Raw genomic sequence first — 19,116 nt, forward strand, 5'->3', positions numbered from 1 at the left:
CCCAAGCTTAAATAAAAGAAAGAAACGCGAAAACCCAACTTTTGACCCAAAACCTGACGTTTTTGCAATGGGCCCGCGACACGTGTCCATTGCTGGAACCCCTAAGGACCTTAGATTCAGAAAGGGTGTTTTTTGCGCTCAGTATACGAAGCAGAGCCATCACACGCGCCCTCACGTGCGAGACGCGTGTCCATCGCGCGGCCCGTGGTAGTTTCTGCGCAGTGATCGGTAAAATGGACATAACTTCTTATGCAGAGCTCCATTCGATCTCCATAATATATATTTGGAACGGTATTTCAAAGACTCACAACTTTCATGTTTTGCGTTTTCTCAAATTCCCAATGAACGTATCCTAAAATTGGCCATAAGTGCAGACTGTCTCATATTTAGACGAATTTAAAGCCCATAAGAACTCCACTTTTTGGTTTGACTTCAAAACGACAGTTTATCACCCGAATTCATCCCGAATGGATTCATATAGCTAAAATATCATCTCAATACTAGTTTTTACATATTCACACCGAACTCAGATTTATGAGGTGTTACAAACACGAGGAACGCACACGCGCCCCTTAGTCCTCAAGGTACCCTCAGAATCAATCATAGCCTTCTTGGCCTCACCTTTCAGAATCCTATTTCGAATCTTTCTCAACTGAGCATCCTCAAACTGATGAGTCCTGATCTGATCTAATAAGGACTATCTCACCTCAACACAAGCTAAAACTCTGCCTGGGGATGAAATATCAAGATGAACGAAACTGTTGGCGAGAGTCTGAACCTCCATGGCCAACGGACGCTCGAAAAAAATCAAATAAGCTAAGCTCCCCATACTCGGGGCCTTGCGACTCAAGGCATCAGCAACAACATTGGTTTTTCCTGGATGATAAAGAATTGAGATGTCATAGTCCCTCAGGAGCTCCATCCATCGACGCTGCCTGGAATTAAGATCTCTCTGGGTAAACATCTGCCGAAGGCTACAGTGATCGGTGAAAGTGGATCCAGGATCAAATAATACAGATACTGCTCTATATCAGACAAAAATGGTACTTGCTATGACAGCATCTGAGGCATCCACCTCGGGTCTACGGGGGAATGAATAACACTGGGCCCCACCACGCCCAGACTGTGATCCACCTCTCAAACTTTGGGACCTACCCCTACTAGCTTGGGATCCATCACTAGAAAACTGTGAACCACTGCGGCCTGACTGAGCACTGCTCCTCTGAGAAGCACCACCTCGGCCACTTGACGATACCGGAGATCTCTGGAACTGATGACCCTGCCTGGGTCATGGATACTCTCTAGCAAAATGACTGGGCTTTCCACACGAAATGCAACCTCTAAAAGTCGGAGTCTAAGGAACTGAAACTGAAGACCCAGCTGGAACAACCCTGTCAGCTGTTTTATGGGATCGGACAAGTGGATTGGTTTCAGAAAAGTAAATTCCAAGTCTTCATAAGTGTGCCTCAAACTTGTGTGGGAATTTGATGATGTGGAAAATTGTGAATCTTTCTTAGTTTCTGTCTTGATCTCTTTCTTTCTTCCTTCCTTCCTTTTTTGAGTAAAAGTTTCCTAGGGCATCTTAGTCGAATGTTGCCATTTGAGGTATATGTATCCTGTATTTTAAGTTTTTTTGTACAAATATTTGATTCATTTTCAAAATAGATTTAGGAAGATCTTTTTCTCCTTCACAAAACACATAAGGAATGGGAGCCCCTATTTTTCCAACGCTCCATATAGAACCTTTTTTTTTTCCTCCGATCTCGTTTTACGGCCAAACTTAATTTTCATCGGAAATCTTACACCTTTCTTGAGTGCACACGCAGAAGCAGCGCCCATCACCAAAGGCGGATCCAGGATTTAAATTTTAGGGGTTCAATTTTAGGATTTTTAGTGTCGACTCATTATATTTTTCAAGTTATGGGCTCATATTTACTGTTAATTACAATTTTAATAATCTTTTATACATAAATTTATACTCCACATTGAAAGTTAGGGGTTCAATTGAAACCCCCACTTATTATGCTAGATACGCCCCTGTCCACCGTGACTTTGGTTGAGGGTAAGCACCTTTCCATATAAAAAGAAAAAAAAAACCTCTTTGAATACTGCAAGGGCAAAGACTCCGATTATCGTGTATACGAATATCTGTCTTAAGACATAGATTATCTCTCTCAACTGTTGTGTTTCTGTGTTGTGTTATCAGATCGTTATGTCTTCCCATTTAGTAATGTGCTAATTAAATTGGGATATTGCGTCCTCAATATATGTTAACGTTTCTGATATCCCAAAACTTAAGGAGATCCTGTTGGCTATTCCAGAAGAAATTTTGAACTAAATTGGCCCGCTCTATATACTCTGCAAACTTCAGACGAACTAGTGCTGAATTTTTTTATGGCTATTTTGGGTGAGACACAATCAGTGCTGAAACTAAGGGTGTCAAGTGGGTCCGGCCGTAAGTTAGAAGGCCCGGTTGGGGGCCGAGCTTGGAGAGGGAAAAGGGTGTCCGGCCCAGCCCATCCCGGATAGGGGCTACACCTTGGGCTAACCGGGCCGGGTGATAGTTACTGGGCCAGGTTTTTTTTTTTTTTTTTTAAGTTCTAATACAAAAATAGACATTTACATTTACTACTAATAATAAAATTAACATTTACATCTAATGATAAAATTGCTAAATTAAAAAAAAATTAGTCGTCGTCAAATTCAAAAAGCTAGCCGTTGTAAATTTAAAAAACTAGTCGTTGCTAATTTTATTTGAACCCCTAAATTTATGAATAACTTCACTTTGGTCATATTTTCAAACTATAAATACCCCTCCATTCTTCTTCATTTTCACACAATTCTCTCTTTATCTAAATTTGTTATTCAATTAGTGTACATTACTTCACCTCCACCTTCTCTTCGAGTTCGAAGATCAACTTCAAATGCGGTGTGGATGCATTTTGAGCGAGTAAATGAGGAACATGTTAAATGTCAACATTGTGGTGACATATATCTCCACAAGTCCGGAGAGTCGGGTATTAGCCTATTAGGGGGGTGGGGGGGGAGTACCGGTGTGTTGCGTAGACACTTGTGAAAAGGCATGAATTGAACTGAATGATTTATCAAAGGTATATTTGTAGAGATAAGTACTATCACAATCTAATATATACTATATACTGAAAATGTATCAAAGGTATATTTGTTGAGAAAACAAGATTGTCTAGCTTTAAAATACAATTTTAAAGAAAACTAAAGTGCTCCGTAAAAAGAGACTCCTAATTTATTGTGATACAATATTTTTAAAATACTTATTATTAGTAATAAATGTAGTACATATTTTTTTTTATTTGAAGTGGGCCAGGCCGGTGCCCCGATGGGTCATCACCCGAGCTACTGGTGAGCCGGGCTGATGGGCTGTCCACCTTGTCCTGCCCAACTCCCTAATAAAACCCACCTAACTCAGCTCTTTACACCTCTTAGTGGGTCTGAGCCAGGCCGGTGGTGAGCCGGGTTCGGACTGGCCCGGCCCACTTGACACCTGAAACTATTTTTTTTTGGCTATTTTAGGTGAGACACAATCAACGAAAGGTTTGTGGGGTTCATTCTTTATTAAACAACAAGTGGAATTTGTAGGTCCCAACCAGTAGGGCAATAGATGCTATTTGACGTTTAAAAGTGCTTGTTTTGCAGAACGGCGTTGAGTAAGTTAATGCAAGAAATTGCCAGCCATAACCATAAAGAGAAATGGCCCACCGAAAGAAGCTCGGACCCGAATGAAAGTCTTTTAAAAGAACTACACGTTGATGATGATTCGGTAAGTGGGTCCAAATAATAGCTTGGATAAATATCCATTCTTGGGCCCTGCTGGTAGAGAGAGTAAAAAGTATTCTAGGATATTTCTAAAGGTAGAGGATTTTTCGTTATGATGATTGTGAGAGGTGGGCTCTACATATAGTGGATGTGTAGCTGATAAGTGAAGCAGTGAAGCTAAAGCATTTGATGACGCAAAAAACCACACGGTGTTTGAGGCTGAAAATGGACACGCTGGATTTTTTAATGGTTCAAAATATCCCAGCTGTTTGGGATCGGACCAGTGGATTGTTTTGAGAAAAGTAATTCCAAGTCTTTAAAAAGTGTGCCTCAAACTCGCGTCGATCTCAAACTGCTGATGTGGCAAATTGTGAATCTTTCTTAGTTTCTGTGTCGATCTCTTTCTTTCCTCATCCCTTTTTGGAGCAAAGATTTTATGGGGTGCCAATCAAGCACTACAAAATGATCTAGAAAATCTTTTTCCAGCTAGCTGAATACTATTGTTCATGGAAAGCATTTCCATGAGAACTACTTTCCTCCATGCCAAACTCACCCTGTTGGAATTTAATGGCACAACTTTTTCTCAGTCCGAATTGTACTAGGCATTCTTATTCGTTAATATCTCATATTGTCTTTATAGAGGAAAGCAATTGATCAAGTGACACGGATTGAGCAGGAAATGGAGGAATTGTATTTCCTTATAGCTTACCACAATACATTGAATATTACTAGTTCAGTGAAATTCAAAAATAAAGCTTGAGGATTATTTACAAAAACTAAATCATTGCATCATGATTATCCCCATCAGAGCAATCAGCTACAAGCCTACAACCATATATAGCTCCTTGCCAACAACCAGTAGAAATAGTCAAGCGGCCGGCTGCTGTTTAGATCCTTGCCAAACCAACAATTGCCACTGCTCTGTGTGATACGATCCACAATGGTTATAATGCAATGCCCAAGCTTAGGTATGGAAGCCCCTCTTTCTTTAAAGATCCTTATAGAAAATTCTTTTTTTTCCCTTCTGTTTTCCAGCCACTCTTTTCATCGGAAAATATACACCTTTTCATGACTTTGATTGAGGGTAAGAACCTTTCCATCTAGTAAAAATCCTCTTTGGACACTAGAAGGGAAAAGACTGGGACCTTATCGTGTATACGAGTACTTGCCTAAAGGAGATCTTGTTGGCTGTTCCAGAAAACAAATACATGAAGCTCAAAGAAGGTTTGAGAGATGTGAGGAGACATTTTGAACTAAACTGGAATGCTATGAAGTTTGATGTGATTGATATGATACTACACTCTGCAAACAGTAAGACAAATTTGTGTTGAACTTTTTTATTTTGGGTGAAAAGACACAACCCAAAAGAAGAAGAAGTTGTGGGGTTCACTCTTTGTTAGACAAGTAGAATGGGTAGGTTCCACCGAGTATATACTACGACTTGATATTAAGAAGTTATGTGAGTGAGGCTTACTCTGTGTTAGACAAGGAATTTGGAGGTCCCAGTAAATACTACTTGACGAGTAAAAGTGCTTGTCGTTTTGCAAATGGTGCTGGAATAAGTTATTATAAGATAAATTGTCAGCCACATCTTAAGAAGAAATGGCCCACACAGAAAGAATGCATGCTTTTAGGAATACACGTATATAAGCTAAGACTGAAGGAGCTGGGGCCACAAATGGAATTCTTTCAAAAGAACTAGTCCGTTGGTACCAATGATGAGAATGCATGCATGGCTCCGGTGGTGCACTCCGCAATACTTTTAGAGCTTGCATAATCTTCGCTAACATCGGCTCAAAACATTAAAATTTAGATACTCCAAAAGCTAAAAAAGTTAGAAATTTAAGTTCTTTTAATATATATCAAAATGACAACTTGTTTACATCCGTACCATCCAAATATTGAGTACGCTACTAGGAATAACTCTTAAATATTCCTTATTTAAGGAGCTTCACAACGAGCATTTCCAGTGCATATAAACTGTCAAAGAAGTATTAAAAGCCATAGTTATTTATAGAGAATAGCTCCATAAAGACATGTCAATCATTTCAGTATCAGCTTCCGCATGATCTTCGAATTCTAAACATTGAGGTGGAGGTAGCATTAGTCCTTCCGCCATATCCGCAAGTAATTCCGGCATGTTGAAGAACGCTTCCTCATCCAAGAAGAACTTACTCTCCAGCGTTTCAGGAGTGCCTGATTCTCCTGAAACTCTTTCTGACTCTAATGGCCGAAAAGCTTCGGCAGCATCAGCGGCCGCCTTCTGGATATCCTTAGTGTCAGAGGAAGCAGGGATAGGCAACCTCCAAGCAGAGTCGGCAAAGTTCAAGCAAGCAGAACGACCCCGTAATGCTAAAGCCGCCACGTCATGAGCTCTAGCCGCCATTTCTACTGTTGGATGAGTGCCAAGCCAAATTCTTGATTTTGAATTGGGTTCTCTGACTTCACAAACCCACTTGCCAGAGTCCCTCTTTCTGACTCCTCGGTATATTGAATGTCGGGTTTCGTGAAACTTCTTTCTCCCCGATGGCTTCTTGGGATTGTTTGAAGCTAACATAACTGACGAGTATTCAGTAAGGTTAGCTCTACTAGGGGACCTGCTGTTACCAGATGTTGATGATGAGTCAGTAAGTGGGTCCGAATAATAGCTTCGAAAAATATCCATTCTTGGTCAGTCACTGCTGGGTGAGAGAGTAAAAAGTAGTGTTTGATGTTTGTTCAAGTAGTTTTTTTTTTTTTTTTCTTTACGGTTTCTTTATGGTCAGTGTGAGAGGTGGGCTCTATTTATAGTGGAAGGGAAGCAGTAAAGTTAAAAAAAAAAAAAATCTATGACGCTAAAAAACACGTTTGTTTGAGGTGTGAAAAGGGGACAGGCTGGATTTTTGAGTTCCAAATATCTCAGCTGTTTTACGGGGCACAAGTGGATATGGTTAAGAAAAGTATATTCCAAATCTGAAGTTTATCCATAACTCGTGCGGGTTTTCTTTCTACTGATGTGGCAGTTTGTGAATCATCTTAGTGAGTAGTTCTGCCTCTCCTTACCTTCTCTTTTGGAGAGTGTGTTTTCTAGAGTACTTGACTTCTTAGGCTTACTGACCATCTTTGACCCAATTTAAATGCCTTAATTTAATTAGATACGAAATTTAAAAAATAAGAATAAAAATTTACATTTTATAGTTTTAAATTAAAAATGTGTATAATGTACAAAAAAATGTGTATAGTGTACAAAAATATTCTTTGAATCTTGTGCTTATATATTTGTCATGTATAGCGTTTGACTTGTTAACTTACTAAATATAGAAATAAACACTCTTTTTGAAACATACCAAAAAGGAAAATAAGATACTTAAATTGGAAATTTGTTTGTTTAAATTAATTAGATCTAATTTATATATATTGATAATATAAATTCTTTCTCAGTAAATTATTACATGTGATAGCCTGTTAGTTATTATATTTATATCTACATTAATGCTTATCATTACATTTGATCTATAATTACTTAATAAGTGAAATAATTATACATGTATTTTTACATTTTAGTGCATGGAATACACCAGTCTATATATAACATAAAGTTAGGCATAGATAAGGTGATGTGACACCTCTCTATGACTAGCATTTCTGTTTATCTTTTTTCTACTTTTTCTGAAGTTTTTCCTTCATTTCTTGACATAATAATCTACTAAATACCTCTTCTACATCTATTAACCTGCAATTAAAGAGGATAATGAAAAGTTGAAACATAAAGGATATCCTTATTGTTGTAACAGAGAATGAAAAGTTTGTAACAGTTGTCAAGAACTTATTGTAATCAGTCAACAAAAAAATATAAAAACTAAGCAGGAAAGCACATAATCTGTATGTCAATTTAACGAAATTGAAGAACATTGCCAGAGAAACATCATTGCCTCAGGTAAATTGAAAAATCGAAATCTTAATTTGTCTCTACAAATAAATCCAATAGAATATACCTGTGTAGATTTGACCATTTTATGTCAATAGGAATTGTTACAAGATCTAACAAAATAAGAACTAAATCTTATTTCTCCAAGGATCTCAATAAACCGAAGATCGAGAGTCATCAAGATCTCCTCTAAAACCCAATTGTGAATCATGAGGATGATTCCGGCGCCTAAAGGACATATTTTTTAAGCCAAAATTTCAAAAGGGGTTGTGAATTACACGATAAATCAAAAGGAGTTTATCGTGTACTAGTCCACAATTTGTGGCCTCCTTTAACGGCCTCCTCTGCCGTCCGTCTGTGAGTCCCCAATTTAAAATAAAAAAAATATTTTCTTGCAAAGCGTGTACCCTGCACGATTTGCAAAGCATTTTAATAATAATAATAATAATAATAATAGCAAAACGTGTAGGGGCACACGATTTGCCTCATGTTTTTTTGTTGGTTCAATAAACACATGATAAAAGAGAAAAATATGATAGTCCTTTTATTTGCAAACCATAATAAAAAGGAATTTTTTCATCAAAATTGAATATGGGTTAGATTTTTAATTGAATCATCAAATTTTAAGTTCTCAAATTGTTTGCTCAAACTGTTTAGACTTTAGATTATAATAATTTTGAGAAAAAGCTTAGATTACATTTTGAATTTGTTAGATGACTTCATTTTGGATAATAATAGATAAGAAAATTTCTTAGATTACATGTGATGTGGTAAGTAATTAACCCTAAGTGATAAATTTTATGCTTAATCTGATATTTGATTAAGTATATTTAATCCTTAATTAATTATAATGTGCATTTTTTGATACTTTTGTTAGTCATATTCACAAATTTACCATAATTATTGTTGTGTCATTACTTAATTACCCATATGTTATGATATACTTATAAGGTTACTTCATATTTGACGGTAATATCATTATAAAAATAGTCCATATATATATACACATCCTACATAAAAGGACTAATTAAATCACTTATTTCAAATGTAATAAATATGATAGTTATATATTACAAGGACAAAATTAATTCCTTTTTATTATGGTTTGCAAATAAAAGGACTAACTATCATATTTTTCTCTTTTATTAGTATGTGTTTTTTTGAAAAAAAAAAAAAACATAAGGCAAATCGCATACCCCTGCACGATTTGCAAGCAATTTTTTTTTTTTAAATTGGCGACTAACAGACGGACGGTAGAGGAGGCTGTTAAAGGAGGCTACAAATCATGGACTAGTACACGATAAATCCTTTTTGGTTTATCGTGTAGTCCACAACCCCTTTTGGAATTTTGACTTAAAAAATATTCCCTTTAAGCGCGGGACTCTCATGAGGATGGTGCCCACCATGAAGTATCAAATGTTCTTTCTTGGCTTAATGCATATGCAGCCTCTTAAACTTGTCCCTTTTTTCTATTTTGGCACCTCAACTAAGTGTTCTTCCTATTGAACCCCTGAACTTGGCCTCAAGTGTGTCAATCTGTAACACCTCGTACTCTCATACTAAACCATATCGGTAACATCCCGTAAGTTCGAGTTAGATCCTAATGAGTAATATTGGTATCATGATAGATAGTCGTTTTGAATTCAAACCAAAAAGTGAAGTCCTTAAGGCCTTCTAAATCCGTCTAAATCTGAGACAGTCTTCATTCATGGCCAGTTTTCGAGCATTTACGTTAGTAATTTGAGAAAAATTCTATCATGGAATTGTAGATAATTGAAATACATTTCCAACGATATATTATGAAGGTCAAACGGACATCTATACAAAGAGTTATGGCCATTTTACTGAAGGGTGGCAGAGCTGAATCTTCATTGGAAATTTCACCCAATGTACGCCCAAGGAGTGTTGGATGTCCTTCCAAGTACGGGTTGTACATCCTAGGACGCACATTGCCCGTGTTTGGCAGAAAACTCATTTAAAATGGGTATGGTCTTATTTTGTTCCCATTTTTCATTCTCCCAAACCCTAAGGACGAAATTATTCTCTCCCAAACTCAAGATACTCTAAGGTAAGCCATTCTAAGCCATTCCAAGTTAATTCTAACATGTACCTATGATTACTAATCAAGAATCATCATTCCTAACCTAGGGTTTTCAAGAAAACCCACATAAAGATCAAGATTCTAGCTTTTGGAGTTCTTCTTCAAAGTTCAAGTCTTTAATTCAAGTTTTTGAGTGATTAAGCTATGTGGGGTTACTATCTACGTGTGTGAACGTTCTTGTTCTTCCCCACGCCACTTCTTCCATAAAGTTAGAGGTTATACAAAAACTAGGGTTTTTAACCATGCTCATGATAACCCTAGGTCCATGTTCCATGTTATATTATGTATTGTAGTATTCAATAATCCATCATTGAATTCTTGATATTTCATTATGATTATTGAAAATCTGTCTGTAATCCATGAAAACCCATACTTTGCAATACATGACACATGTCTCCATGTTTTCTATGCAAGATATATTGTATAATGATACTCATGCTATTTTATACTTATACGCCATGTTTACAGGTCATGTTTATGAAAACCATGGGCAGCAAGTGCCACTATTTTCCATGTTATGTTTTGGGAGTTGCACAGATTACCGAGAAGGCTCAGACAGCCTAAAACTTCGTTTGCCACCATAGGATAAGGATCGCTCCACCCAGTTAGGAGGATTCCTTCATATTTTCTCCATTAAGGGATTTGGATTCATTCATGTCATGTTCATGTCTTGTACCCTGGCAAGCTACAAGGTGGCTTAGCTGATCGGGCAGAGATCAGACTCCACGTGAAAACGTGGTGGTTACAAATCGGTTATGTTAATGCTCTCCTATAGATATTTTATCATGTTATATTTATGTATATGTATCCATGTCCATGATCATGTTTCAGTTTCAGTTCCTATTATGTTATTTCCATGTCCCCCGTCATTTTATTCAGTTGCTTGACATACCAGTACATTCAATGTGCTGACGTCCCCTTTTATTGTCCGGGGGCCTGCATTTCACGATGCACGAACAGATTCACAGGACGACGCATCTGCTTTGTAGGACATCATTCGTATCAGCTTATTGGTGAGCGCTATCTTATTCGAGGTTTAGTCAACTCTTTATTTTATGATTAGCTATACATTTAAGGTATGCTGAGGACTTTTTCCCAGCAAGTATGTTTTTCAGTCAGACTCATGATAGAGGTTTCATAAACTAGATAAGTCAGTTATGTTATGTCAGACTTTCAGAGTCATATAGCCATTTTTGGCTCATTCATGTTATTTCCGCACTCATGTTTAAACAAGTATGTTTATTAAGTATTATGACTTATTACGTTTTATAAAGGCTCATCATGCATTCACATTATATTTTCGCTCATGTTATGCCTCATGATGATTTAGCAAGCCATGTGGTTCGCTCGGTCACATGCAGTAAGGCACCGAGTGTCGTGTTTCGCTCAGGCCATGGTTCGAGGTGTGACAAAGCTTGGTATCAGAGCCTAGGTTCAAGTGTGTTCGGAAGTCTATGAAACCGTGTCCAGTGGGGTCACTTTTATATGTGTGTACACGCCACACATATAAATAGTTGACCACCAAGACATCTAGGATTGTCTCCCTTCTTTCAACTTTAGATCGTGCAATAGAGTTATGTTCTAAGAAATCGCTCAAACTCTTGTGTTGTTTCCCATTCTACCGAATACGCCTCGTCTCAATGGATGATGAAGATTTAAAGATAATCATTATTGACTGTGTAAGCGGCGAGAAGAAAAATTCAAGACCTAAGACTTGCCAAATGGTGCATAGTGTGTTTATCAAGTGATAGTACCATTTTTAAATATAAATTCCGGTATGATAGTACACGTAGGTTATATACCTTACAGAATAAGTTTATTTGGATTCTTTAACCATGGATCTATAGTATAAGGTGTTCATATTTAAGACCCTACAAGGTAACATGTTATGAAGTTAACCACAACAGGCATAAATTGTCCACGGTAGTTTTGAGCAGGAAATAGCCTAAGAGTCAACCACTTGTAATATTAGAATGTCTTTTTTTTCTCAAGGATATATATATATATTGCCATATGACCCATGCACGTGACTAAGAAGGGACTGGGTACGATAAGAAAACCACGAGCAGACGATATTGAATTTCTGGGATAGTTTAAATTATTTAAGCTTATTCAGATCAGACCATAGAGAGTATGACATTAGTAAGTTACTACAAGGAGTAGATACTATTATAAGATGATAAGATGTGACAGTTCCTTCTAAGTTTAGGTGATTAAGTGTTTACCCCAGATATGTCTGGTATGATATGATTTTAAAGTGTATAGAAAGTTTGGGATTAAGTATTCCAATCTATCATTTAAGACTGACGAAAGTTTCCTAAGTGTGATCCATGTCTATAGGACAGAAAAGATAGTATATGACCACAGAATAGGGCCAGATGATGAGGGGAGTTACAAATAATCTATGTTTCACTTTATTATTCAGGAAAGAATCAGAAAACATGATGCTAAGTGGAGAATAGTAAGTAAGTTCAGGGTAGGATATTCATTTAAGACTGACAAAAGTTTCCTAAGTGTGATTCATGTCTATAGGACAGAAGAGATAGTATATGACCACATAATAGGGTCAGATGATGAGGGGAGTTACAAATAATCTATGTTGATAAGGGGAGTTACAAATAATCTATGTTTCACTTTATTATTCAGGAGAGAATCACAGAACATGATGCTAACAGGTGTTTAATGGAGAATAGTAAGTAAGTTCAGGGTAAGATATTTTAAATTTTTCCTTCGAGGATGTAGACCTACTTTAGTATGACTGTGTACTTAGCTAAAAGAGGGTAGCTTTCGACCGAAAGATATGATCAAATGATGTCGAGTCTCGTGGAATAGTTCTAACTTGTTTACATGGCTTAGGTCAAATTAGAGGGCATGGTATTAGTAAATTGCCAAGGGAATATTATTTTGATGGGTAATAGAGGAGGTAGGTAAAGAGATAAAAAGACAAGTTTATGGGATAGTCTTAGAGATAGAATAAAATTTAGAGAAAATCAGCGGGACGATTAGATGACCACTTATCACTAACTTAAGAGATCTGCAGGCTTCAAACGTCATCTTTTGAACTAAGGGGGAGATGTCACAATAAGGTACCAAGGTATATCATGTGTTCCTTATATCTATAAGTGTCGAGAAAGAAAAGTTTGGAGTAACATTACGTTTCCAATTCTGAAGTAATTCTTGTACCATGTGGTACTTATGCCCAGGCGTACTCTACTCATGCCTCTGTACTATTTCATGCCCAAGTTAGTGTTTTACACTCCATGCTTATGATTCAAGAACTAAGACTCCATAATGATAGTAATCCATGCAAAATAAATGTTCTTTCATGTTTTGCACATCAAGTTGTGCTTGTGTCTAAGAGTTAAAACTGTATCCATGTCTCACGTATCTATCATGCTTTTATACTTATTTCCATGTTCTAGCATCTAAGTGCTTTTCGAATCTGATGATGATCTTGACCCCTATGATTATGTTATCCATGTTACCACGTACTGGTGCCCCAGTCCCTTTCTTTATGCATCCCACTTATAGGGGTATCGTAACAATGATGTTGTTAGATAACAATGAAGGTGAATCAATATGGATGTCCTACCCATGATTCTATGTAATTCATGCTTATGTTTCTCTGGCTAATGTTTTAAACCATCTCATAGCTTGGCACAAAGGACACTCTTATCTTTTCCGAAGTACCTATGTCATTTTTATATTCAAAGTGACTTTCTACTCATGTCTTAGGTGTTTGATGAGTGAAGTATTCATGCTTATGATCTCTTCCTTCATGATCCTCATTTTAACGAGGGTGTCTACCCACATTGATAAGAGTAAACTATGTTGAACCATGTCCCATCATTTCAATATCTAAAGGTAATACTTTATCCATGCCTTACGTCTCTAAGTACCCAAGATTGAGCCTACAATTGTACTCCACGCATGTTATACTTATGCCTTATTATTAGCTCAATACTCATGAAATCAGGTCCAGACGCCATGATATGCATCCATGGTGTACTCATGTATATTTCAGGTTGCTCATGGTCCCATGCCCTATGGCATGCTGTTCACTTATTCACGTTTCATGCCATATGGATCACGTTCCCATGTATGCATGTTCCATGTCACGTACTCCATGTCTAATGCACCATGTCATGTCTATGCTCTAAAGCGAAGTATCTCATGTGATTAGTACCTATAATTCCTTTTCTCTCAATCCTCTATAATTCGCTAATGAGAATGAGCAAGATGATCCAAGGTATTCGTAATTATGATTAATAGCTAACAAATCATCCGAAGTAAGGTACGTTCCTATATTGAAATAGATATCTTTTCATTTACCCTGTGGTACTTATTTCAGAAGTATTCTACTCATATTCGATGTATTCATGTCATGCCTATACTAGAGCATTTTATTAGGATCATATTCATGTTCTTTGACTCATGTTTGTCTCATTCGCACCGAGTTGCACTTGTGTTCAAAGCCTAAGACGTACTCCTAAGTCCTACCTTTATCTTATATGTATAACAAGGTGACATGTGAACATCTATGATCGAATCTCTAAGTGTTCAGACCCCATCTGGGCTCAGCATACAAATCTGCTATTGCAGAATTCGTGTTTGCAGCACTTAGATTTCATGTTATGAAACCCATATTTTCACTCATTCAGATCTCATGACAGTTCGACACTCATGTATTCATGTCAATAAATATCCATGTATTTATGTCAATACAGTAATCATGTTCCATATCATACTACTCATGTTCCGATAATCATGCCAAGTCCATGCTCATGTTCCAGTACTAATGTCATTCGTGCTTACAAATTCCTCTCCAAATTCCATGTATATTATTCATGTATTCATTCGGTTCAATGTCCATATGTCTATATCAGACAAGTATTGATGACAGCTAGTATTCACATATTTATGCCAATTAGGTGTTCATGTCAGTCAAGATCATGTTTCAGTTACCCTACTATATCATGTTATATGTATTATGATGCCCTATGAGGCTTGTGTTGTGTGTTGGTTAGTTGAAAGGTGTTGGAGAAATGTTGGGATAGTCCTAATTACAAAAGAAACTCTATCAAAACTTCTGTGGAGTTCCAGGGTTAGTCCCCCATGATCACTATTCGAGAACAAATGATCCATGTCTCATAATTCATGCTCATGTATTCGGTACTTATGTCTTATGTCCCAGCGTTCATGTTTCCACAAAACCATGTCATGGTATTCCAGCCCCTATATTTCATGTCATGTCCCCTTACGTTCAGGTATTTAAGCCTAGTCTAACCACATTTTTAACCACGACCCGTTATTCGAGGACGAATGATCCCAAGGGGCAGATATTGCAACACCTCGTACTCTCATACTAAACCATATCGGTAACATCCCGTAAGTTTAAGTTAGGTCCTAATGGGTAATATTGGTACTATAATGACATGTTAGTTATATGAATCCCTTTGGGATGATTTCGGGATGATTTCGAGGGATAAATAGTTGTTTTGAAGTCAAACCAAAAAATGAAGTCCTTAAGGCCTTCTAAACCTATTTGCGTTAGTAATTTGAAAAAACTTCCATCTTGGAACTGTAGATAATTGAAATACCTTTCCAACGGTATATTATGGAAGTCAAACGGACATCCGTACAAAGAGTTATCGTCATTTTACTGAAGGGTGGCAGAGCTGAATCTTCACTGAAAATTTCACCCAATGTACGCCCAAGGAGTATTGGAAATACTTCCAAGTACGGGTCGTACATCCTAGGATGAACACTGCCCATTTTTGGCAGAAAAATGGGTATGGTCTTATTTTGTTCCCATTTTTCATTCTCCCAAACCCTAAGGATGAAATTATTCTCTCCCAAACTCAAGATACTCTAACATAAGCCATTCTAAGCCATTCCAAGTTAATTCTAACATGTACCCATGATTACTAATCAAGAATTCATCATTCCTAACTTAGGGTTTTCAAGAAAACCCACATAAAGATCAAGATTCTAGCTTTTGGAGATCTTCTTCAAAGTTCAAGTCTTTAATTCAAGTTTTAGAGCGATTAAGGTAGGTAGGTTACTTTCTACACGTGGGGAATATTCTTGTTCTTCCCCACGCCACTTCTTCCATAAAGTAAGAGGTTATACGAAAACTAGGGTTTTTAACCTAACTTATGATAACCCTAGGTCCATGTTCCATGTTATATTATGTATTGTAGTATTCAATAATCCATCATTGAATTCCTTATATTTTATTATGATTATTAAGAATCTGTTTGTAATCCATGAGAACCCATACTTTGCAATCCATGGGTTCTTACATGCAAATTATGAACTATTATGCTTATTTTCATGAAACTTCACATGTCTCCATGTTTTCTGTGCAAGATGTATTGTATAATGATACTCGTGCTATTTTGTAGTTGTACGCCATGTTTACAAGTCATGCTTATGAAAACCATGGGCAGCAAGTGCCACTATTTTCCATGTTATGTTTTGGGAGTTGCACAGATTACCGAGAAGACTCAGATAGCCTGAAACTACGTTTGTCACTGCAGTATAAGAATCGCTTCGCCCAGTTAGGATGATTCCTTCATGTTTTCCCCATTGAGGGATTTGGATCCATTCATGTCATGTTCATTCTTGTACCCCGGCAATCTATAAGATGGCTTAGCTGATGGGGCAGATATCAGACTCCATGTGAAAATGTGGTGGTTACAAGTCGGTTATGTTAATGCTCTCCCACAAATATTTTATCATGTTATATTTTTGTATATGTATCCATGTCCATGATCATGTTCCAGTTCCTATTATGTTATTTACATGTCCCAAGTCATTTCATTCAGTGGCTTTACATACTAGTACATTCAATGTGCTGACATCCCCTTTTATTGGCTGGGGGCCTGCATTTCACGATGCAGGTACAGATTCACAGGATGACGCATCTGCTTAGTAGAACAGCATTCGTATCAGCCTCTTGTGGAAATTGTTTGCACCTCTTGAAACCTACAATATTTTTTTCAATCATTCTCAGCATGATTATTATTCATGCCTATATTATTGGCCTGACGTTTGCCATCATAGTCATTGTCCAGACAGGCGACATCAAAGAGTTATATCCGCTCGCCGACAGCGGAAACTCTTTGATTCTCTACCAGAATCGTAGAAACTTTGATACCAATTTAAAAGGAAAATATTTTATTGATAAACTTTATGAATGCTTTCTACTACTTCCACAATCACTCTTGTTTTCTCTGGTTCTCTCTTGTTTTCTCTTATTATGAAAATAGCTATTAGCACCCCTATTTCTAATAGTAAGAAACTCACTTTAACTCAAAACATGAAAATCTATTCCTATACTAATTTGACTATAAATCATAACTGGACATGGATTACAATATCAAATTCTAACCTATTTTGATTTCTTACAATTTTGAATTATTATTTCCAACACGGATTATGGAGTACTCTTTTGATTTATACAAAGAATGAATTATGGAGTATTAAAATGATATGGAAAGTTATTAAAAAAGAAAAATTTATGAGTTTTTCCTTTTTGAAGTAGAGAATAAATTTAGTGTGATAATTGGAGAAGATTGAGGAGGCAAAGGCGGCAAATTGCAATACAAAAGGAAGAAGATACTGAATTGAGTGGAAAGAAATAAAGAGGAAAAGGAAAAAAGGATAAATCCAATACAACATAAATAATAGTAGTAAAACATGGAAAAGGAAATAAAATAAAACAAAAAAAATTATATCTCATAGTTTTAAGTTGTGTTACTTTTTGTTTAACCACTTCTCTCTCTTTTTAACATTTTTTTTTTTTACATTTAAAATAGTAAAAGGTCATAGAAGTACATAATTTTAACTTTCAACGAAAATGTACACATTCTTCAAACACTGTTAGAAGTTGGATAGATGATTCTAACCTAATTTTGTTTTATTACACCCTTACTCATAAGGTTTGCATCGTATTGGTTATGTGCTTTTTCAATATTTTTGTTTTTCAAATTCCCTACTTTGTATGATTTCATGTCTTCTAACTACCTACCATGTAGAGTTTTTAACATCTTTTAGGATGAAATTTTTCATGTAATTGTTTTTCATCAAGTTATTATAAATAGTTTCTCTCTCTTTTTCATTCCGTTATGAGAAACGTAACACCTCCTACAATATATTTAAATCTATGTTGTACATTGATCTTTTGCCTTTTCAAATTCGTTAACATCAATAAAACTTTGTTCATTCACCCTAACGATTGTTATTCAACTAAGAAATTATCTTGTTGTTTTAAATTATAGTTGTAATTAGTAACAACAAATTCACTCCTACAATGAATTATTTCACCTGTTATTAATTAAGTTTGCATTGCTTAAAATGTGACTTAAAAGTTTAAACTAGCTACTACAATATAAATAAATTATACTTAACCATATAGCTTATGTTGTTGTACTACATCTATAAATGTCATGACCCAAATTACATATCGCGCGGGCACCTACCGTACTATTACCTAGTAGGCGAGACCTTACCAACCAACCCATTATTGAAAACTCGTCTTTACAACTAAGTAACTGCTAACATAAGTAATAGGTAGAAAACATCATAATCCTTTTCATAAAATCAAGAGAAAACTTCCCATTTTCCGGGATCTAGTCTAGACATGTACAAGTGTCACAACCCATTTTAGCCTAGGTCATGCGGGCACCTACCATTCCTACCTCGATAGGCGAACCCTTAACTCAACGTCTACAATCAATAAACATAATAAAATAGCGGAAGAAGTAAATGACGTAAGTCTCACAATATGATATAATATAGATAAATGCGGAAGTAAATGAATCCACCACAGTATCTGGTCTTTTTATACAAAAGTATCTAAATCCGAATACTAAGGTCTGAATAATAATATATAAATGTCTCAAATCATGTCTTGAGTGAAAAGTAAGACATAAGCAAAGGATGAGTCTTCGAGGTCAGCGGACGCCATGCTCACCCTGGAAAACTCAAGTAGAAGCTGAGGAATCGATCAGCCATGAGTTAGAGAAGTAGATCCGGCCTGATACTCTGCATTCATAAAAGAAGGCAGCAAGTGCAGGTCAGTACAAACAACAGTACTGGTAGTCATCATAGGCCGACTAAGCATAGTTAACACAATTAAGAAAATAACGCAGATCAACCAGTAAAGCAATCACGCATGGAACAGTACAATCATAATCGAGTATCCATCAACACCTCTATACGTATCTAACCCCAATAAGATAAGTTTGAATATATCCAATCCTGGGACAATCAACACAATAGAATCAACACCACAATCGTCACAATACAA

General features: G+C 36.5%; 1 protein-coding gene across 1 annotated transcript; it reads right to left on the reverse strand.

Annotated features, from left to right (window-relative positions):
* Positions 1–5,467: 5,467 nt before the first annotated feature.
* On the reverse strand, positions 5,468–6,535 carry LOC132634009 (dehydration-responsive element-binding protein 1A-like). The gene has a single exon (XM_060350340.1). The coding sequence runs from the start codon at positions 6,455–6,457 to the stop codon at positions 5,804–5,806; it is 654 nt and encodes a 217-aa protein (XP_060206323.1). The 5' UTR covers positions 6,458–6,535; the 3' UTR covers positions 5,468–5,803.
* Between the last annotated feature and the right edge of the window lie 12,581 nt (positions 6,536–19,116).

The sequence above is a fragment of the Lycium barbarum genome, chromosome 3 (genome assembly GCF_019175385.1).
Source record: "Lycium barbarum isolate Lr01 chromosome 3, ASM1917538v2, whole genome shotgun sequence".
Classification (NCBI taxonomy): domain Eukaryota; kingdom Viridiplantae; phylum Streptophyta; class Magnoliopsida; order Solanales; family Solanaceae; genus Lycium; species Lycium barbarum.